This window comes from Erythrolamprus reginae, chromosome 2 (genome assembly GCF_031021105.1).
Source record: "Erythrolamprus reginae isolate rEryReg1 chromosome 2, rEryReg1.hap1, whole genome shotgun sequence".
In the NCBI taxonomy this organism is placed as follows: Eukaryota; Metazoa; Chordata; class Lepidosauria; order Squamata; family Dipsadidae; genus Erythrolamprus; species Erythrolamprus reginae.
Window position 1 is genome coordinate 203,692,291 of NC_091951.1, and position 24,071 is coordinate 203,716,361.

Genomic DNA, 24,071 nt, shown 5'->3' on the forward strand with positions numbered 1-24,071 from the left:
TATCCAACTACAGACTCGATGTATATCATCCATTGCAATTCACTACTCCTAGCACAGGAGATCTAAGTCAGGTTGCTAGTAATGGGAATGAGCACAGAAATGCTAGTTTGGGTACTTTCATAGAAACATGGAAACATAGATTGATGGCAGAAAAAGACCTCATGGTCCATCTAGTCTGCCCTTATACTATTTCCTGTATTTTATCTTAGGATGGATATATGTTTATCCCAGGCATGTTTAAATTCAGTTACTGTGGATTTACCAACCACGTCTACTGGAAGTTTGTTCCAAGCATCTACTACTCTTTCAGTAAAATAATATTTTCTCCTGTTGCTTCTGATCTTTCCCCCAACTAACTTCAGATTGTGCCCCCTTGTTCTTGTGTTCACTTTCCTATTAAAAACACTTCCCTCCTGAACCTTATTTAACCCTTTAACATATTTAAATGTTTCGATCATGTCCCCCCTTTTCCTTCTGTCTTCCAGACTATACAGATTGAGTTCATGAAGTCTTTCCTGATACATTTTATGCTTAAGACCTTCCACCATTCTTGTAGCCTGTCTTTGGACCCGTTCAATTTTGTCAATATCTTTTTGTAGGTGAGGTCTCCAGAACTGAACACAGTATTCCAAATGTGGTCTCACCAGTGATCTATACAGCAGGATCACAATGAGGACCTGGATTGTGGGGGCAATATGCTGGCTTTCAGGTTCATGATGGATTTCCTCCTCTTTTCAAGTCGCCAGTCTCCTTGTTCTGCCACCATTTGGCTATGTGTCCAAAGGGGTTGCTACATACTGCCACCACCAGAACGATGTGCGGACAGCTACGCATCACCGGCATGCACGCACATGGGCCCCAGCGAGATTTGCTTCTGCACATGCTCAGGAAGCAGAATCTCACAAGTGGATGTGCACGTGCATGAGATTTGGGTGATTTTTTTTTTTTGCTTCCACGCATGTGCAAAAGCAAAAAATTGCTGAAATCTCTCTGACGCCTCCTCTTGTGAGATTTTGCTTCCTGCGCATTGCACACCAGCATTGCAAGCCTCTACAGCTCTATTTTTTGTGGCTCATACCAGCTAGCAACCCAATACTGCGGTAGAAATGGAGCCCAGGGGCCCTCCATTTTCAGCCACGACAGCTTCCTGCAGCCCTCTGCCAGCAAAAATGAGCTCTGCTTTCACTGGCAGAGGCAACACGGGCTCGTTCTTTGCTATTTCCAGAGCAATCCTGCTGGCCTTGAGTTTGGTGTCTCTCTGTTGTTGTACTGTAGCCTTGCTGAATTCATGCAAGGCTGCAATGATGGTCCACTCTCCCAGGAAATGCTGAAAGTGACTCACTTCCCTTTGTGTTTCTTATTGTGTTTTTTAAAAAAACTGTAATTCAGCTTGAGGTGCACCTGAAAGGGATATGGGGGAAGGGGTACACAAAGTAGCCCAGCAATGCCCCAAAGACCCCTAATGACGTCACACCCATCTTGTTCCTGCTGCTGTGCTGAGACTGACAGATGTTTTCCCTACAGTTAACAAGAGCGCTGAAGGGTTTGATCAATCCCTTGATCAATCACAAACTACAGTTGTGTATTTAGGGCAATATCCTTTGGAGCAGATTTTGAGTCGATGCAATAGAAGCAGGACAGGGATTAGAACAAGGAGGTGGGAACATAAATTTACTGGTGGTGCAGTTTTCTGCCAAGTTAAGGGTGTCTAATTAGCAAATAAACTCAGTCATGGCGGGGAAAGGCCCTAAAAATCCTGATGGGATTTTGAAAGAGATAATGGATATTGTTTATTATGGCATCATATTTTGAATGAGTCGGATTTGGGGGGAGGGGAGAGAACTCCTCAGTTTAAAGTACTCTAAAAGCTTAGAAGTTTTCCAAAGCTGATCCAAGCATATAAAAGTCCTTTCAGGAGCAGTAGAATAATTTTGTGAATATTTATTTATTTATTTGACTTCTATGCCGCCCAATCCCAAAGGACTCAAGGATTGAGTTTGACTTATATTTGACTTTCTAACAGAAATGCTCAACTTTTTGTGGTTTGTGCTTTAATCAATTCTTAAGCTTACTTAATGAGCACAGTTAAAAAGAAAAAATATATATGCAGATTCCCACTCATGCTTTGTTCCCAAGTAACTAAATAAACCAGAAATGAACACCCTCAAACTTCATCTGAACCCAAACCCTAATTTATTCCTCCCAAATTGCTGGCTTGCAAATTTAGAGTTCTTTGGAAAGATGGAGAAAAAATTTGTGAACTCTCTGTTCTTGATTTTTTTTTTTATTTGTTCACATGAACAATGGAAAAAGGACCTCTGTGTAAATTTAGCCAATTGATTTTTTAGTGTTTATTCTATTCTCTCTCTCTTTTTTCTCTCTCTTTCTCTCTCTTCCTATCTCCCCCCCCCCCTTGCTAAGTATTTATGCAGAGAAAGATGGTTATGAAAATGAATGCCAGGAAGGCAAATAAAGTCAGAATATAAATTGACTTACTTAACTACTGAATAAATTGTTAGTGTATAATTGCTTTTCCGAAACATTAGGTAACATTGGGAACACAGAGTTGCAGTGGCCTTTTGGTCTAGTCTTGCTTGATAGTAACCTCTTTTTTAAAGGACCAACCAACATGCCATACAATATTGAGTGCAGTTTTCTGCATTCTAAAGAACTACATTCTGCATTCTAATGTTCCTAAAGAAAAGGAGCAAACACAAAGCATGGCTTTGGGAAAGAAAAGTTGGAAGTGGCTTGATGCCTCACCAATGCAATTCATGTTGTGGAGCCCATTGAACACATCCTTAGGGACCTTCTTGATTTTGTTCTCATGGATCCGGAGTTCCACCAAGGATTTGGGCAGGTTAGGAGGAATCTCCACCAAGTTGTTCTTGGAGATGTAGAGTTTCTGCAGCTTATTCAGAGGGCTAAAAGCCTTTGGATGGATTTTGGAGATCTTGTTGTTCACCAATACCAAGGCCTGTGGATAGAGTCACAGAAAGAGGTGACATGTGAGCAGCATTTAAGCATGTGCTGACACAGATGTAAGAAGGTAGAGTCCATTATAGAGTCCGGAGTCTCTGAGTCTCCCGAGAGGGGCGGCATGCAAATCTAATAAATAATAATTATTATTATCCTGGTGACTAATTATTGCAGCTAGAGAAATTTGTGAGGAAGTCTGGCAGAGAAATTAGATACCAGCCTCCTACTGGTTCAAATAAGGTATTTGCTGGGGTGGCGCAGCAGGTAGAGTGCTGTACTGCAGGCCACTGAAGTTGACTAGATCTGAAGGGCAGCGGTTCAAATCTCATCACCGGCTCAAGGTTGACTCAGCCTTCTATCCTCCCGAGGTGGGTAAAATGAGGACCCAGATTGTGGGGGCAATAGCCTAGCTCTGTTAAAAAGTGCTATTGCTAACATGTTGTAAGCCGCCCTGAGTCTAAGGAGAAGGGCGGCATAAAAAATCAAATCAAATCAATAAATAAATAAATTTGCACACTTCCCAAGTCCGCTTGCAGAAGGTAACATATAAAGAAAGAAGCAATATTATAGAGAAGATACATGCAATTGTTTGCACTTAAAAATACAATTTAAGGAAGGGAATTAGATTTCCAGAAATCTTTTAGCAAAGTATCATGAGAAAGAATATAGCCAGTGGCTCAGGATTTCCAGGAAGCTGTGCTTTAATCCCAGGTGTTTGAGAAAACTGGAAGTTGCAAATATTGAAGGCCATTCGTGTTCAGAAGTTCAGCATTCCAGGTTCCAGACCTGGCAGAACGAATAGATTTTAGTGCTACACCCAAGGGTGGGCTACTGCCCGGATTGGGGGGACAACAACTCAATGGGGTAGCAAAAATAGAGCTCCACCCCAGAGCACCCAATTTGCACTGAAAGACATTGAAAGAAAATGCAAGCCATCATGTACAAGCCGCACCCACAGTGTGGTAGTAAAAAATTTGGTAGCCCTTCACTGGCTACATCTAAGTGAAGCTACTATACTGAGTATTCAGAGTGGACCCAGCTAGGTTTTTCTGTCCTGCTTGTATCCATCAGAAGTGGGGAGGTACATACATAAAGGCGAGAGAGCCCTTTAAAGTCATCTTTGCGCAGCTCCGTAATGTGGTTGTTTTGCAGATCTAGTAATGTGGTGTCTCGCGAGATTTCCTTAGGCACTTGCTTGAGACCTGGGGGGGGGGGGGGAACAAAAACAGGTGGGTCAGAAAGTCAGAATTGGCTACCTGGCCGGGTTAAAATGGGATCAGCTACACAATACTGGAAAGCCAAAATGGACGGGGCCCTGTACTGTGAATCACAGAGAAGAGAATGAATTTAGCCCTGCTGAAATTAAGACTCTGGAGCCCTGGCTTCTTTTGTACTTGGCTACTCAGCCCCACACATTAGAATAGAATAGAATTTTATTGGCCAAGGGTGATTGGACACACAAGGAATTTATCTTGGTGCATATGCTCTCAGTGTATATAAAAGAAAAAGATACATTTGTCAAGAATCATGTGGTACAACACTTAATGATTGTCATAGGGGTCAACTAAGCAGTGAAGAAACAATCAATATTAATAAAAGTCTTAGGATACAAGCAACAAATTACAGCCATACAATCCTAAGTGGGAGGAAAGGGATAATAGGAATGATGAGAAAAAACTAGTAGAAATAAAATTGCAGACTTAGTAAAAAGTCTGACAGTGTTGAGGGAATTATTTGTTTAGTACAGTTCCGGGGGAAACTGTTCTTAGCTACATCCTATGTTGATAAGACTATCTACCCTAGCAATGGGGGGAAATACAGTATTCAAGTTCTTCTTGTTTTACAATTTGTCAGTGAATTTTTTTTTTAAAAAAAACCCTTGCAAATCCTATAAATATATTAGCAATAAGTATTCCACCACTCCTCCCCCTTTTCCTAAGTAGCATGAAGTGTAATTAAACTAATAAAATAAATAAAATCCTTGGAGAGGGGCAACATACCAATCTAATTTTTTTTTTTTAATTAAAATCACTGATTGGGTTGGGTGGCTGATTGAGGTAGAGAGCATCATGGATGACCAGGAGAACTGAAAAAGGGGGCAGCCCTTGTAAGCCAGGATGCTTTCCAGTTTCTTTGCTCCAGCGGTGGGTTGCTCCCAGTTCGGCCCAGTTCTGTGAACCAATAGTAGCAGCGGCGGGAGGCTCTGGCCACCCACCTGGGATGCTTCTGCGCATGCACAGAAGTATTGTGCGCATGCACAACAGCATTTAGAACCCACTACTGCTTTGGGACGCAGTAGGACACCGATGGTGAACCTGTTTTTTCCTCGGGTGCCAAAAGAGCAGAAGTGTGCGCTTTCACACATGTGCGAGTGCCCATACCCATAATTCATTGCCTGTGAGGGGCAAAAACAGCTTCCCCCGCCCCCTGGGGGGCCCTCTGGAGGCCCAAAATGGCTTGTTTCCCAACTTCTGGTAGGCCCAGTAGGCTCGTGTTTTGTCCTCCTCAGGCTCCAAAGGCTTCCCTGGAGCCAGGGGAGGGTAAAAACATCCTCCCTGGAGCCCCGGAGGCTCTCTGGAAGCCAAAAACGCCCTCCCAGAGTCTCTGTGCAAGCTAAAAACCAGCTGGTTTGCATACAAATCCAATAATAATAATAATAATAATAATAATAATAATAATAATACACATGCACATTGGAGCTGAGCGAGGGCAACAGCTCGCATGCCAGCAGATATGGCTCTGTGTGCCATCTGTGGCATCCATGCCATAGGTTTGCCATCATTGCAATAGGACTTGCCAAGAAACAAGAATTTATAGCGTGGCAATTTAGGAACCAGTGCAGAAAAATAACGAAAACGCTTTTGTAGAAAAACAGTAGTATATAATTTTACTCTTCAGTGCAAGCAAAATATCTTCTGTTTTAGTCTTAGTTACTTTACAGGAACAAACTTTACTCTATCTAAATGCAATAAAACTTACTTACACTAAACCAATCCAGGTTTCTCTGTATCAACACTATAGCTCTAACTCAATATCTTAACTCATGCTCAAGTTGCTCCAGCCAGCCAACTAACAATATTACCAGCAACAACAGACATAGATAGAATCATTGTAGAGTTGCTTTGCATTTTATAATGCTCTGGCCCAATCAGATTGCAGTTTACACCCTATGACTCAGCATTCAACATGCTTACACCCTTCTTTTACCGTATATGGTAATATAATGGAATATCACCTAGGATTGACAACATAAAGCAGCAGTGTGGGGCTTTTCCACACACCTGTGAGCCAATGACTTGAGACAGTTCAGCACAGCAGGAGTGCATTCACAACATGAAAGTTGCAAATGTCCACAAGAAAAAGAACACAAAAATGGGATAGCTCTGACTTTAGAGTATCGCACTGCCTGACAGTTAGTTCTGGATCAATATGTGGAGGGCATATGATCCACCAAGCACTGTTGTTCAGTTATAAAGTGGTACCTCTACTTATGAACTTAATTCGTTCTGTGACCTGGTTCTTAAGTAGAAAAGTTTGTAAGAAGAAGCAATTTTTCCCATAGGAGTCAATGTAAAAGCAAATAATGTGTGTGATTGGGGAAACCAGAGGGAGGGCAGAGGCCCCGTTTCCTCCCAGGAGATTCCTAGAGAGGCCCCATGGAGACTTCTCCCTGCCTTTTCCGGCCCTGTTTCCTCCCAGGAGATTCCTAGAGTCCCCACGGAGGCTTCTCCCTGCCTTTTCCGGTTACAGTTTTGGAGGCTCGGGTTTGTAAATTGGAAAATGGTTCTTGAGAAGAGACAAAAAAATCTTGAACACCCTGTTCTTATCTAGAAAAGTTCGTAAGTAGAGGCATTTGTAGGTAGAGATACCACTGTACCTGGCTGATGCTGTTGTACCTAAGCCACTATAGGAAGCCATAAGCCACCTTTATAAGACTCGCTGTTTCCTCACGAACTGTGGTGGCCTGCTGACTTTCAAGAGCTGGGCTCCCCTGAATTGTCTTGAGAAGCTGCTTCATGTCCTAGTACAGGGGAACTGCATATTTAAGGATGATGTATAGCTCAAGGGCAGAGGCCGAATGCCTTGTATGCATCATGTTCTTTCCTTGCTCTCTGCTGTCAAAAAAATGGATCACATGGAAGAAACTGATGGGACAGAAGGTGGGGAAGAGCTCCAATTGAGAGTGTGGAGGGGCACACGGCCACCACCAGCCGGAACTGGTTTGGATAAAACAGAAGTGCCTTCGGCAATGTGATTGTCCTCTTTCTGTCTAGAACAGAGCAAAAAAAAAAAAGGTGTGTTGCTTCAGGAGCTATTGTGCTCAGAAAATGGGCCACTGGCGAAACGCCAGGTCTGGCTCTCTTGCGTTGCTCAGCTGGTGAGAGCTCCGATCTCAGCATTTTGAGCCAGAGCGAAGATGTTTGCATGGCCAGCGTTGAAATATTTGCAGCGGTCGGAGAAGGGAAATGAATCCAGGCAGAAGCGTCCTTTGATTATCTTCCCAACATACATCATGACCTAGACCTAGAGCTCCACATGTACAAATATACCATGAGCTATTCCATACCCAGCTGTCCTTCCTCCCTCCCCCCCTCCCCCCAAAAGAAAAATCTTACAATCTGGACTGACAAGCTGTGCTTGGCCTCAGATTAATGTTTGAAACAAAAAGATGTCAGCTTTCCAAGGAATTCCTCTCCCAAATGGGTGGAACCATTTTGGCAGCAGAGGTTACTCTTTCATTAGCTCAGTAAAGTACAGGCCTGAGGCCTGGCACTACAGTCTGATTCTGACCTGAGTCCTGGATCACAATAAACCATGCTGTATTTTGGGTTCACTATTACAGTTACAGTATCCTCGCGTGGATTCGCTGTGACTCCACCTATTTGCCTTCATCTATTTGCCTTGTTTACAATCACATGATGCTAAGTCACGCTTGGTAAATCTGATGTGGCTCATGCGTGATCAATGCACTAGAAGCAAGCGCTATTCAAGGCTGCAGGAGGGATGAGGGATACACACTGTGTACGCACAAGCCTGAAAAATATTCACAGGGTTGTTGCTGCTGCATTAAAAATTTGTGGTGGACGCAGGGGTAGGCTACTGCCCAGATGTGGGGGGGAACACAATGGTGTAGCGAAAATGGAGCTCCACCCCAGAGCACCCAATTTGCACTGAAAGATGTTGAAAGAAAATGCATAAGCCATGCCCACAGTGCGGTCGTAAAACTTTTGGTAGCCCTTCACTGGATGGAGGTCTTGTGTTTTCTTTATAAATTGTGTTGGCGATGCCTTGTCTGGCATGAACATTAGTTTTTTTGCAAAAACTGCATCTGTTGAATATCTGTCTGTTCCACATCTGCTTGTCTGATTCTGATTTATTGTCTAAGTCCTAAATATTCATTTATGGTGATTAAGAAACAGAATTGTCAGTAGTGAATTGTATTTTACCTTGACCACTTCAAACAAGGCCATTAATAAGCTCGGCCAACTGTGAAATCTACTTACTTTCCCTACCGGTTCGGAAGTGGGTGCTTTTTCACCCTCTGTACATGCACAGAAAGCTTTGCGTACACGCAGAGGGTTAAAAAAAGAAAATGGCGGCCTGTGGGTGGGAGGAGCCTCGCAACGCCACCACTATCAGTTCTCCAAATCACTGATGGTCACCGCTACTGGTCTGAGCCGGTAGCATTTCACCCCTAGTTTCAGCCAATGAAGAATGAATAAACTACTGTAAATGACTGTTTCAAAAAATAAAAAGCAAAATAGAGGTTTTTGAAAGAGAAAATCGCTTGCTCTGAAGCCTTATACAAATACACAGATAATCTGGCAATCAGAATTTCAGGGTTAAGTAAGGTTCAGGAGGGAACTGTTTTTAATAGGAAAGTGAACACAAGAACAAGGGGACACAATCTGAAGTTAGTTGGGGGAAAGATCAAAAGCAACGTGAGAAAATATTATTTTACTGAAAGAATAGTAGATGATTGAAACAAACGTCCAGCAGACGTGGTTGGTAAATCCACAGTAACTGAATTTAAACATGCCTGGGATAAACATAAATCCACTGTAAGATAAAATACAGGAAATAGTATAAGGGCAGACTAGATGGATCATGAGGTCTTTTTCTGACGTCAATCTTCTATGTTTCTATGTTTCATTCCTAGGCACTTTCTTCTTTTAATACAGAAGTTGGAACCGTACAGCTGCACGTTACAGACACAAATCATTGAAAGGTTAACATTAAAATAAAGATCTTCCTTCATACTTATTCTTTGGGGAACCTTGTTTAAGTACCCAAATATTCAGAGTCTGGTGACTTGCCCATCCCTGGTATGGTCCTTCTCAGACAGCCACCTTTGTAATTTCTATTGGATTATACAGAGAGTCCTCACTTAGCAACCATTCGGAGTTACGATAGACGTCCTTACAGCTGTTTGCATCCCACTTCTGTAGTTCTGATGTCCACACACCCCTGTGATCACATGATCACATTTTGGATGCTTGACAACAGCTATCCCACAGTCACATTACTGCTTTTTTTAGTGTTCTTTGCCTCTTTCTGGCATCTATTTCCAGTTTCTGGCAAAAAATTGCAAATTGAAGAAAATGGGTTCATTTTAGCCATCCAGGCTTTTGTTGGCTTAATGACCAAAAGGTTGTAAATTCAGTCACAGTCACATAGTGACCCACTTAATGATTGCCTTAATGATACCCACTGTACGACTGTAATTCTAGGCTTAATTAAGGTTGGAAATCAAAGAGTACATGTAAATGCTTTGGAATCAGTGTGTCCTTTTGTAGAATCTGAAGAGCATAGATAAAATGAATCTGAATTTCTGAATTGGTAAATCTCTGAGGGAGCTGCAATAAGGATTCCTCACTGTTTGACCACAGCAGCAACAAAATCACTAGGCTGGAATTATGAGACAGAAGAACTATCAGCTCCATTAAGTTATCTCGCTGCAGCCAGTAAGGGCCCACAGAGTTGGCCTTATCCAGGTCTCATCTGCCAAACAATGTTGATTGGCGGTACCTCGGGGAAGAGCCTTCTCTGTGGTGGCTCCGACCCTACGGAATCAACTGCCCCCAGAGATTTGCATTAAAACCTGGCTTTCCCGGCAGGCCTGGAATTAAGATTGATTGTTAGCATGTATGGTTTTTTATTATATATGTGATATTAGTGATATTTTTACTGTTTTTTACTTGTATTGTATTTATAACTGTTGTTAGCCACTCAGAGTCCGTTTCAGAGTGAGTGGCATATAAATGTGATAGAAGATAGATAGATAGATAGATAGATAGATAGATAGATAGATAGATAGATAGATAGATAGATAGATAGATAAGTTCTGTTCATGAAAATTTATGGACTCCAAATTAGTTGCTTTTAAGTTTATATATTTCAACTAAGACTCTAGTTAAGGGTTTTGTTGTTGGGGTTGGGGAGCTTTAAACTGAAACTGAAAATCACATAATCCTGAAATTTGCCTATCTTTGATAAAGGAAATACATACACATGTACATTGTTCTAACCGTGGGAAGGGGCTGAAACCTTTTACGAGTCCAAAAAAATGAGATAATATTGGAAAGCGGCTCAGGAAGATGCTCCCTGATTTATTATGTGAATAAGAGATCATATAACATGATTTAGTGTGAGAAAGGCAAAGGGGTGACAGCACAATCAGTCTTGCAGGACTTTCTGCCTTAATTATCAGTTTTTGTTAGTTTCTGTCTCTTTAATTTTAAAAAAAATTGAATAAAGTTATTTTTGTTTTAAATCAGACACTCTGTTTTACTAGTGTTTCAATGACCTAGCAATCCTGTTTTAACCTACTATCCTCCGGATGGTACCCTTACCTCAACTCTCAGCTATGATTAATGCAGTCCTGTACTTTTTACACCTGTAAAACACCATTCCGTTGAGAAACACATTGGGAAAGTAAAGAGCAACAGGACAGCATCGGGTCCCACCCTCATGCCAAACTTTTTATGTTGTCAAGCCAAGATCTGGATTTCCTAGGAGTTACTTGTGAGGGAACTCACCGTGAAGTGAAATAAGTGGGACAAATAATTTATACTTCACTGAACTGCCATATATTTCATAGAAATGTCTTTGAAGGCTGAAATGTGACTTTGAGTAAGTGCAAAGAAGTGAAGTTCAAGTGCCCCCTTCTTCCATTTGGAACTACAGTATATCAATAAATTGATCTTAAATTCATGTTCTTCAAAGTTTAAGTAGGAGAAAGAGTTTCCAATCAGTAAAGACAATTCTGGAGACTGTAATGTAAACAATCAACTACAAGGCTTGTTTTCAACAGAGCCCCAAAATCTCCACCCTAACAAATCCAACGATATATTAGTTTTAAAATACTTTAGAATTCTTGTAACACTATCCCCTTCATTTCAGCAAAGAACAATTTTCACTTTTAGGCAGTTGGCAAAGAGGCAGCTAGTTAACTAGGCCTTAGCCGGTTAATGTTTTATTTTAATTTAATTTCAAGACTATAAATTATTCCTAAATATATCACTGCTTAATGTTTGAATCAATCTTCCAACTTGATTCTGATTTTGTTGTAGTGTTTTTTCTTAGTGTGAGAGTGGTTTTATTTGTGTAGATGCACTATTATATTTCCAGGTTGGGAAGAATTTTGAAGAAAGCCCTGAAAAAGAACTTTATTTCCCTTTGCCATACATCTCATATATTAAAAATATTATTTATCACAAATGCTAATAATAATAATAACAACTGTGAAATAAGTAACAAGGATAAAAACATAAGAACATAAGAGCCATGCTGAATCAGGCCAAAGTCCATCGAGTCCAGCATTCTGTGTCACACAGTGGCCCACCAATTGTACATGGGGATCTTGAGCAGAAAGAGAAGGCAAGACCCTCCCTTTCCCTCAAGGGAATCCTGCCTGCCTCAACCAACATAGAGGCGGCACATGGACATCCATTTCAATAATAAAAGGATGCTTTATAGCATGTCCTACTTTGCAGTCTAGAAAATGCTGATTCTTAAGAAAGATATGCACTGACCACAATTTGTAAACATCTCTTAGTATGGCTTGTTTTGTTCATATAACTCATCTAGTTAAAAAAAAAAGTAGCTAATCACATTCTACTTTGGTGTGTGAACTCAATCAACTGTAATTTACAATGTGGCTTAGCACAATGGATAAACCACATAGCCAGGTTACTCTTCTCTTACTCAGCTGCATCTAGAATTTGCCAAAGAGCTCTTTGTTTACTCTCAGAAGCCTGTTTGACTGACAGAATGGGGGCAAGGAAAAGGGAGCCAGATAGTTGTTATGGGAAGTTCTAGCAAGGTTCACGAGAGGCTCTGCAGACTTCAGCAGCATGTCACCTTCCTGTATTTATTAATACTGTGTCTGATGGAGAGATCTAAAGATTCCAGGTGGTTGCTCTTATCTGTGTTTCCTTCTTTCCTTCCTTCCTTCCTTCCTTCCTTCCTTCCCTCCCTCCCTCCCTTCCTCCCTTCCACCCACCCACCCACCCACCCATTCATCCATCTGCCAACAACATATCTAGAACTAAGGAGAAATGTCATGATTGTGAAAACAATTAACCAGTGGAATGGCTTACCTCAGAGGTCTTCAAACTTGACAATGTTAAGACTTGTGGACTTCAGCTCCCAGAATTCTCCAGCCAGCTATGCCATGAGTTGGTCCACAAGTCTTAAAGTTGCCAAGTTTGAAGACCTCTGGCTTACCTCCTGAACTTGTGAATGCTCCATCACCTGTTTTAAAGAAAAGATTGGTGCAGGAGATGACCAGGCTAAGCCAGAGGGAAAGGTCAAATATGTCATCACTCTTGCATCCCTTTATGCCCTAATGAGATCTGAGTCCAGCCCACCTTGAATTCCATTGACTCTTTATCTACTGCCAATTTGCTTTCGCTTTTAGTAGTTCAAGTTCTTGTAGAAAAGTTGAAGCTTGCAATAAACCACTATATTCATTTGAACTGCCTGGTTTCCCTGATTTCTCACATTTGACAGCCATTGGGCTGGAACGGTGTAGATCTGTGATGGTGAACCAATGGCATACAGGCCACAGGTGGCACACGGAGCCATATATGAGGGCATGTGAGGCATTGCCCTATGTCAGTTCCAGCACACATGTGCACACTGGTCAGCTGATTTTCAGCATTCCAGATGGCGGGGGAGGCCGTTCTCTCCCTACCCAGGATTCAGGAAAACCTCCGGAGCTTGTGGATGGCAAAAATTGGACCCAATGGGCCTACAGGAAGTTTGAAATAAACTTCCGGTTGGGCCATTGGGCCATTTTTTGCCTCCCTAAGCTTCAGCAGGCTTTCCTGAAGCCTGGGGAGGGTGAAAAATAGCCAAATGGCCAAAATGAAAGTTTGAGGCTTCAGTGAGTTCTGCTTGCATGCGTGGGGGAGGGAAGCACCGGGAGGGGGAGGGGACTTCTGCATGCATGCATGGGGGAATGACATTGCATTATGGGTGTGGGTATGGGCACACACAAGCCATTGCACACACATAGGTGCTTTTGGCACCCGAACACAAAAAGGTTTGTTATCACTAGTAATAGATCTCCTGCTAGTGCAGAGGGTTGTACAGAGTCCTTTGGGAGTTGGGTGGCATATAAGTCCAGATAAACAAACAAACAAACAAACAAACAAATAAAAGACCATCAAGACCCTTCCCAAGCCTGTTATTCGATGTTCTAATAGCTTTTGGAACAACTGTTTTATATTTTAAACTCTCTTGTTTCCTAAGTTTAAATTTTCCAACAATAGATGTTTACCTCTATTCATAGCACCAGGATCTCCAGAATGAATGCCAGATCAGGGTCTTGCCCAATTGCTGTAAATCTCCTCCCCCTCCCCCACGCCACCCTGAAGAAAGAGACTCACCTAGGTCAGAGCACTGGACCACCCTCAGGTGGCAATGACAGCCAAAGGGACAGAGCCCTGGGTAGAAAGGAATTTCGTCTGGCTCAACTCCACTCGAAGTCGGGAAGATTCCAGACGCCTCTTCCTCTTCTTGGACTGAGGGATCGTCCATGGAGAAGTCCCAGAATCCTCTTTGTACAAATGGTAGCTCACTGCTCACCAGGCCCAGGAGGAGTAGCAGAAGAAGGAAGTGCTCCATAGTGGGAGGTCCCAGGCTAAGGAATGGAAAAGATGGACAGAGATCAGAGAGTGCGTGGAGCTGAGATTCTCAAGGTCCTCCGAATCAGAGTTTCTTTCTTCTTTGACAATAACTCCAAGTGTGGTATCATTGGGCACCTACCATAGCCCAATGCTCTGGTAAGAGGACTAGAGCCAATCTTGTTGCTCTTCACTGACATTATAACAGTGGGACAAACCAGGGGTGAAATTCAATTGTTTTTCCCTACGGGTTTTTTATTTTATTTTATTTTATTTTATTTTATTTTATTTTATTTTATTTTATTTTATTTTATTTTATTTTATTTTATTTTATTTTATTTTATTTTATTTTATTTTATTTTATTTTATTTTATTTTATTTTATTTTATTTTATTTTATTTTATTTTATTTTATTTTATTTTATTTTATTTTATTTTATTTTATTTTATTTTATTTTATTTTATTTTATTTTATTTTATTTTATTTTATTTTATTTTATTTTATTTTATTTTATTTTATTTTATTTTATTTTATTTTATTTTATTTTATTTTATTTTATTTTATTTTATTTTATTTTATTTTATTTTATTTTATTTTATTTTATTTTATTTTATTTTATTTTATTTTATTTTATTTTATTTTATTTTATTTTATTTTATTTTATTTTATTTTATTTTATTTTATTTTATTTTATTTCATTTCTTATTTTATTTTATTTTATATTATATATTATATTTTATTATTTTATTGTTTTATTTTATTATTTTATTTTATTTATGTATTTATTTTAATTTATTTTTATTTTTTATTTTATTGTTTTATTTTTTATTTTATTATTATTATTTTATTTTATTTTATTTTATTTTATTTTATTTTATTTTATTATCTTATCTTATCTTATTTTATTTTATTTTATTTTATTTTATTATTTCATTTCATTTCATTTTATCTTATCTTATTTTATAATTATTTTATACACAATAATACACAATGAGGGTTATAGAGGATATAATCAGGTAGAATGTATTAAAGGGGGAATAGAAGAGAAAATAAAGGAGTAAAATATAACTATGAGAGAATAGCAGGAAAAGATATATCATTATCATTATTATTATTATTATTATTAGTATTAGTATTAGTATTATTATTATTAGTATTATTTAGATTTGTATGCCGCCCCTAGATTTGTATGCCACCTCTCTCCGCAGACTCTGAGTACAGAAGGTACTATAGGTACAGAAGAGAAGATATAGGAGATATAGGAGAGACAATAGGACAAGGGACGGTAGGCACTCTGGTGCACTTATGTACGCCCTGGTTCTGGGGGTATAGCTTGGTGAATGTGCCAGGGGAAGGATACTGCAAAATCCCCATTCCCACCTCACTCTGGAGCCAGCCAGAGGTGGTATTTGCCGGTTCTCTGAACTACTCAAAATTTCTGCTACAGGTTCTCTAGAAATGTTGGATTTCAGCCCTGGGGCAAACCTTGCTCAAGCCCATTCTACAATTTCCCACAGTTCCTGTTTCACAACTATCCACTCCACCCACCCCTCTTTTTCCCCTCTCTATGAGATCTGGAGTTGCTGTGCCCTCCCATTCTTCTCATCCCCAGATGATCATGTGATAAAATGGAAATGTCCCTTTTTGTCCTTTTGTATGAAACTGTGGTGCCAGAAAGATCTTGCTGCCATGGATATATCCAAGGGAAAGTAAGAGGAAAGGGGAAGGGAGGAAGGAAGGAAGGAAGGAAGGAAGGAAGGAAGGAAGGAAGGAAGGAAGGAAGGAAGGAAGGAAATTCAATGGACCCACTTTTTCTCCAGGAAGTTCAAGAGGATATAACTTTCAATTCTTGTCCTCTGGTGCTAAGTGCTAAGAAACCAGTTTGAACTGAGTCTTACCAAACCAATCTAGTAGGACGACAGAGTCGTTACAGCCAATACTTCTGGGCAGCCCCAGGGTAAGGGAGGTTGCAAATTACAGTAACTGTAATTTTTATTTATTTCTGTGATTTACAGTAACCCTCTATTAATTTGATTTAGTTTAGTTTAAATCGGGAACTTTAATTAATGCAACACTGACACTGGATGTGGCAACCTAGTGACTCTATAATGGAATCCAGGTTTGGATCAATCCCTTCCTAGTTGAGACTTTGTACAGTTAATTATTTCATTATACGAAGGAGAAGAGACAAAAGCCCTTAGGAACCAGGAGGGATGGGTGATGAGTCAGGAACCTCAGAAAATGTGGGAGAGAGTGAATATACTCACTCCGGTGTTGATTGTGCAATGAATATATTTCAAAATTCAGCCCAGAATTGCCGGAGTAACCACCTGGATCCTTGCCAATGGCCTATTCCCCCAAAGCTGGGCTGACTTGGCAACATATAGCTTAGTTTCATTCAGTCCAGGCCCTGCAAACAGCTGTAACGCTGCTTCTCTGAGGGTGCCAACTCCATCTGCCAAGAAAGACTCGTTTGAAAGCGCTGGTGGAAGATTTTGCTTTTTCTTGTTTGCAAAGGAAATGGGTGAAAAAGAAACCAGGCAGAGCAAGGGGAACCTCTTTGTTACTAAAGCCCTCTGGGCTTTCTTATTTCCATTATTAACCACACCGTGCTTCAATCAAAGCCAATATGTTCTCTGGCCATCCCCCAGATCCTCCATCCTCCCAATCCAACTTTTTCTAATTAATTTGGGGTATTCTCTTATCCTCGTGTTTTGGGAGATGGGAACAAAGAGTGCCTCTTAGCTCCTGGCGCACAATTCCTCCACGCTGCTAGTTGCTCCTCTTTACATTTGGAGCCTCTCGTTGCTTCGTGCTCTGGTTTTTTGACTTGGGCTTTGCAGTTGTAAGCACTGTCTTTTAATGAAAGGCCGGCTTACTTTTGTTTATGTAACTGAACTAAAGCAGTTTCTGGCAGGGCAGTCGACCGAGTTAAATTTGTTCCCCCTTTTTCTGTTACATGAGGTACCTTACAATCTAGACAGCAGTCAATCTTTCCCTCATTTCTCCTCCCCTGCCGAAGCAACCATTAAGCCATTTTGTCCTCAATGCCCTTCAGATCTGAGTTAACCTCACATCTGGCCTGCAACATCTCTATTATCTGCCTTGGTGGTCCTCTCAGCTATCCTGCTGGGACTCCCTTCTCTAGGCAGTACAGGATACAAAAGGAATAGCCCACAGATTTTTCAGTGCAGCCAGTTATTTCTCCTTTTAATCCTCCTCAGAACTTTTGCCATTCATCCTTCTAACTCTGCTAGTCTTCATGATGGAACCTGCTTTTCTCTATCGCTGGGATAGGCAAAGTTGGCTCTTCTATGACATGTGGACTTCAACTCCCAGAATTCCTGAGCTAGCATGATTGGCTCAGGAATTCTGGGAGTTGAAGTCCACAAGTCATAGAAGAGCCAACTTTACCTACCCCTGCTATCGTATCTTTCCTCTCCTTGCCTTTAGAACATTTCTATCACAGCAGAGGCAGCTGTCCCTGTTTGCTGCCTACCACAGTAACATCTGTATTGCATCCGATGATCTTTAGGTTCAATTTGAAGCAGTGGTGGGTTTCAAAAAATTTTTTTACTATTGGTTCTGTGGGTGTGGCTTGGTGGGCGTGGCAGGGGAAGGATACTGTAAAATCTCCATTTCCACCCAATCAGCTGGGACTCAGGAGGCAGGTAATAGATGGTGGCATGGTGGTATTTACCAGTTCTCCAAACTACTCAAAATTTACGCTACCAGTTCTCCAGAACTGGTCAGAACTTGCTGAAACCCATCTCTGATTTAAAGTATTGGTGATGACTTATCCATGGCATATGGTCTGGCTGACTAAAGCAGTGTTTCCCAACCTTGGCAACTTGAAGATATTTGGACTTCAATTCCCAGAATTCCCCAGACAGCATCCGCTGGCTGGGGAATTCTGGGAGTTGAAGTCCAAATATCTTCAAGTTGCCAAGGTTGGGAAACACTGGACTAAAGAATGGACTTTTTCTCACATGTTTTTTGCCTACCACCCTGGTAAGATTCAGCAGAATTGGCATGCTGCAGGTCCCATCTTTGAAGCAGTGCACCTGAGCGTGCCTTCCTTACCATGATACCTGCCAATGAAGGGCTACCAAAATTTTTACTACCACACTGTGGGCGTGGCTTATGCAAGACGCCCTGCATTTTCTTTCAACATCTTTCAATGCAAATTGGGTGCTCTGGGGTGGAACTCCATTTTTGCTACCCCACTGCGTCCCCCCCCTGTGAGGGCAGTAGCCCACCCCTGATACCTGCCCTCTGGAATACTAGCCCCAACCTCCCTCCTGAAGTTTGCATTGCCTTGATCTTGTCGGAGGTCTTCAAACTTGGCAACTTTAAGACTTGTGGACTTCAGCTCCCAGAATTATAGCTGACTGGAGAATTCTGGGATTTGAAATTCACAGGTCTTAAAATTGGCACGTTTGGAGACCCCTGCTCTAAGTGAACATTCAAAATAAAGTTCCCCACCTCCCAGGACCTGAGAAGTTTGTTTGTTGAATGATATGGATGACTAGGTCTTGTTCTTTTCTTTAAAAATTATGTTGGGTTTTTTAGCTGGTTTGACTCTCCTGGGGGAGATAGGCAGTTATTATTGGTTGCTTTTACTGTAAACCACCCAGAGTTGGTTGAGTTAGGCAACTTTAGAAATATGATCAAGCAAAAAAGTTCATCAAGTTCAGCAACTGCAGTCAACAGCCAGGCTTCCTGGAAATATTGGGAATTGTGGTGCCAAACATTTGGGGGGCATCATTGAGAAAAGTGTTATACACAGCCTACAAATAGGTTAGGAATTTTCTTTATAACATCTAACAAGAGTGAAATAGAAGCTAGATTTTTACAGTGCAGATTTTTTGGGACTCAGGCAGTACACAAATGGAACAAAAGCAAAACACATAAATAAAAATTTAAAGATCAATGACAGAGCAATGTGTCTTTTGGGGAAAAAATTCAAAATAGAATGAGCATATAGCAGAAGGTGAAAATTTGTCTCATTCAGAACAACACCATCAAAATTTTGTGCATTGGTGCCTTTACGCTAGTTTTGCCTTCTGGTGATTGCCTAAACCTTTCAGTTTTCTGGGCAATATTTTCAGAAGTGGGTTGCCCTTGCTTGCTTCTCAGGACTAAAAAAAATGAAACTGGTCCAAAAATCACCCAGCTGGCTTCATTGCCTCTTGCTCTGTAGCCTCATACCCTAACGACTACAGCAAACTGGAAAACAGCAATCTTGCAGGAAACCGTCTTAGAGTTGAATATTATTCAACCTTTTTATTAATAACCTAGTTATTATGTGCAGGAAGCCTGAGAAATGCCCATGATAGAAACATAGAAACATAAAAACATAGACGATTGACGGCAGAAAAAGACCTCATGGTCCATCTAGTCTGCCCTTATACTATTTCCCATATTTGATCTTAGGGTGGATATATGTTTATCCCAGGCATGTTAACATTCAGTTACTGTTTGTTCGAAGTTACCACGTCCGCTGGAAGTTTGTTCCAAGCATCTATTACTCTTTCAGTAAAATAATATTTTCTCACGTTGCTTTTGATCTTTCCCCCAACTAACTTCAGATTGTGTCCCCTTATCCTTGTGTTCACTTTCCTATTAAAAATCAATAAAAATATTTTTTTAAAAACCCACTTCCCTTCTGAACCTTATTTAACCCTTTAGCATATTTAAATGTTTCGATCATGTCCCCCCTTTTCCTTCTGTCCTCCAGACTATACAGATCGAGTTCATTAAGTCTTTCCTGATCATGATAACAGAATGGGATTGTAATCTAGTCTGGATAGATTGGAAGACTGGACTAAGATGCTCTTCAAACAGAAAGAAACATGAAGCATTCCACTGAGAGAGAGGAAAATATAGAGAACATAGAGGAGACATAGGATTGATGCCTTGAAAGCACTAGATTGTAAAGGGATCCAGGTGTGGTCATTGTTCATAAACTAAAAATGGATGAATAGTGTGAGACAATTGCTAGGATGGTGAAAGCAATTCTGGGCTCCATTGTAGAAGTGCTGCTGGAATGACAAGTGAAGTTTTTATTCCTTTACACTTTGCACCAGAGAAAGCACACTTCGGTTACTTTTTTACCATTTACACTTCCAAAAGGATATTGACAGATTAGAAAGGTTTTGGAAGACACCAACCAAGTTAATATAAGGACTATGAGGATAGGTGGCAGGACCTTGGGATTGTTCAGCCCGGGGGGGGGGAGAGAAGATTGAGGGGAGATAGGATATCAGCCCCTTCTTGTGAATAGAATAGAACAGAATTCTTTATTGGCCAAGTGTGATTGGACACACAAGGAATTTGTCTTCGGTGCATAAGCTCTCAGTGTACATAGAAGCTGTAAGTGATAAATCATGATCATAGTCATCATAAAAATACATTCATTATAAATCATAAGATACAACACTTAGGGATACTAAATAAGCAATCAACCTAAATCATGCTAGGAAACTAAATAAAACAATATAAATCATAAGGATACAAGGAACAAAGTTATAGTCATAAGTAGAAAAGGAGATAGGTAATAGGAAAATCAGAAGAAGAATAGTAATACACATCCTTACTAAATAGTTTGACAGTGATGTGGGAATTAGTTGTTTAGGAGAATGGTGGCAACGGGGGGGGTAGATGGGGACGGTCCTTGTTCTTGTGTGCAATGCCCTAGAGCAGTGATGGCGAACCTTTTTTTCCTTGGGTGCCGAAAGAGTGTGCGTGGGTGCTATCGCGCACGCACGAGTGCCCACACCCGGTCATGGGCTGCTCCCCACACGGGGCGGAACGCAGTGGGGGGTAGCAAAAATGGAGCATACATATAGTAGATAATGTATATTTTCGAGTGCTTGCGTATAATATGTATGTACTGTAATACATGAGAATGGTATGATTGTGCAGTAATGATTGTTTTTAATGTCTATGGGTTTAAAATTTCATTTTTAATTTATATTGGATTTGTACTCTGTATATTGTATTATTGTTGTTGTGAGCCGCCCCGAGTCTTCGGAGAGGGATGGCATACAAATCTAATAAGTAAGTAAGTAAGTAAGTAAGTAAGTAAGTAAGTAAGTAAGTAAGTAAGTAAGTAAGTAAATAAATAAATAATAGATTAAATAGTATATTTTGGATGTTCAGTAATAGTAAATATTTTGTATCTCTTTGAGGCGAGGAGAGGCCAGGCACCCTAACCCAAACCCTTGAAGTGAGTGACGTCAAGTTGGCCACTTTTAAGCCAGTCATATGACCTTTAAGCCACCCCCGGTCACATGACCATCAAGCCACTCCCACCCAGTCACATGATCATCAAGTCACACCCACAAAATAAGCCATGCCCACAGTGTGGTAGTAAAATATTTTGTGACCCTTCACTGTCCATAACCATAATTCAATGCATAGGGAGGATGAAAACAGCTTCCCCTACCTCCTGGAGGTCCTCTGGAAGTCAGAAATGGCCTGTTTCCCAATTTCTGGTGAGCCCAGTAGGCTTGTGTTTTGCCCTGCCCAGGCTCCAAAGGCCATGGGAGGTTAAAAGTGCCCTCCCCCCAACTCCCAGGAGGCTCTCTGGTAGCAAAAAATGCCCTCCCAGAGCTTCTGTGTGAGCCAAAAATCAGCTGGCCGGCACACACATGCACGTTGGAGCTGAGCTAGAACAACAGCTTGTGTGCCAGCAGATATGGACTGGGTGGTGAGAGGTGGGATTATTATTATTATTATTATTATTATTATTATTATTATTATTAATTAGATTTTTATGCTGCCCCTCTCCGGAGACTCGGAGCGATCAAGGAGCAATATCAAAGAAAAGAGGGTCAAAGGAACATACTTCCTGCTTATATTTATCCTACCATTTCCCATCTTTTGTTCCCTTCCAAGTCTACAGTTCTATGACTCTACAAGCCTAAGAATTGTAATTGCAATTATAATTTTAAATTCAAATTCTCCTCCATGTTATCCTAATTGCAGTTATTTTCATATCCTTCAGCATTACTATGGGCTGGATGTTCTGCATTTAGGTGAAAGCAAATGTCAATTCTCCTAAAAAGATTCTCCGAGAAAAAGTACTTACAGGCAACTGCTATTCAGAATAAAGGACTCGTAGTATTTTTTTTAAAAGGGTTGTTTTTTTGTGCATGGCAAAAGAACTCTGAATCCTGAAACAAGTACTGTACTCTTTAATTAAAGACACTACAACTAGTATAGTAGTTTATGTCCATTTCACTAACAGAATGGCTTTTGCCATTGCATTGTATTACAAGCCATCCCCATTCCCTAAATTTCTATAAAAAAGGAAAGTCAGGAGAAGAAATAAAAAAACAGGATTGCGATGATATGAGGTTCCTTGAATATTTCACAAAAAGTGAGCGATCAAGGAGCAACATCAAAGAAAAGAGGGTCAAAGGAACATACTTCCTGCTTATTTTTAGCATACCATTTCCCATTTTTTGTTCACTTTTTTTTTCTGTGCCAGGAGACTGACCTGCCAGCTGCAAATGCCTACACTGACTGTATGTCATTTTTGCATCGTTAGGATCAGGAAAAGAACATACAGCATGGGTACAGAAGCTGCAGCTCCCAGCCTGCCATTCAAGATTTTTATGCAGCCTTTCTAGCAGCTGCTGCCAGTTTTAAAGAAAGGTGTAAGTCCCCTCTCCCAAAGTTTATGATTTTAAGACTGAATAAAACAGGAAAAGGTAGATGGCTACCAAAAAGCAGATGGCATTTAAAATACATGTTTTTTTAAATCTCATTCTCTATCCAATTTGAGCTGACTTTGTCCCTCGCCCTACAGATATGCCATTTTTACCAATCACACAGAGCTCTTCGCCTATAAAACTTTAGTTGGGAATGCACAATTTGCATTTTCATTCCTGTATTTACAGTCAATAAATCCTCCAGTTTTTCCAGACAAAGCTTGCTGGAAATTTTGCAGTCGAATTCAGGTGGTAAAGGAGGACAGTGAACCAAAGCAAAATGGAATTTAAATGTAAATTTCTAGTTATTGTAAGGACATCCACAAAAAGTACATAAATTGCATACATGCGACATCTAGCTCCAAACTACTATTGTTAAAACAACAGCAACACCCCTCAAAACAAACGAACAAAAAGAAAGAAAACAACTGGGTTTGATGCAGTGGTTCGAGGCTCGGGGCTAGAAACTGGTGGAAGATAAGAGATTTTTAGGCATGAAGTCATTTGTGTGTGTCTGAGCTCATCATTCTCTCTGAGCTTAGGGATAAAGGCAGAAGCCAACCATTTCCAAAAACACTGCTAAGAAATTAATTTTAAAACGAGTTAGAGTGTTGGTGATAAGTTTTCCGCCATATTAGAAAATGTTGCGCCCAGTATTGTGTTCCTACCAGTACAGATGAGGACGCCACACTGGTAGTAAAACTGGAGCTGCGTGCTCAACTTTGGGTCTCTGGCATGCATCTCAGCAAGATTTTGCATCTGTACATGCACAGGAAGCAAAATCTCGCAAGGGGGGCACATGCGCATGAGAGATTTAGGTATTTTTTGCTTCTGCTCATGCAGATATTTATAGTTATTACTAACCACCCTCTTTTGGGGTGTTGTTTATTTTCTTTATCCCATGTTGTTTATGTTATTTATTTTCTTTATCCCATAGGAAGACATGCCACCCTTTTGATAGGTCATGTCCCTCTAATGTTAAGAATCGTTTATTTCTTAAATTGATCCACTCTTTGACTCATACCAAAGTTGCTGCTTTATAGTACAGTTGCCAGTCTGCAAGCCCCATCCCACCTCTGCTTCTCTCATCCTGAAGATCCATTAATTTTATTCTTGTCTTTTTCCCTGCCCAAATAAATGTTATTGTAATTTTATTTAATTCTGTAAATAATTTTTATCTAATTTTATAGGTATGGTTTGAATGAAGTAGAATTTTGGTAGAATGTTCATTTTAATTGTT

At 40.4% G+C, this 24,071-nt stretch overlaps 1 protein-coding gene across 1 annotated transcript in view; it reads right to left on the minus strand.

The window, feature by feature from the left end:
* The window catches only part of BGN (biglycan), a 76,412-nt gene that overhangs the window by 16,752 nt on the left and 35,589 nt on the right, over positions 1–24,071 (minus strand). Inside the window, exons 2-4 of the mRNA XM_070741377.1 lie at positions 13,875–14,128; positions 4,069–4,181; positions 2,764–2,977 (exon numbers count right to left, since the gene is read on the minus strand). Of these exons, the coding sequence (XP_070597478.1) occupies positions 2,764–2,977; positions 4,069–4,181; positions 13,875–14,112 (565 nt within the window). The 5' untranslated portion in view covers positions 14,113–14,128. The remainder of the gene's footprint in view (positions 1–2,763; positions 2,978–4,068; positions 4,182–13,874; positions 14,129–24,071) is intronic.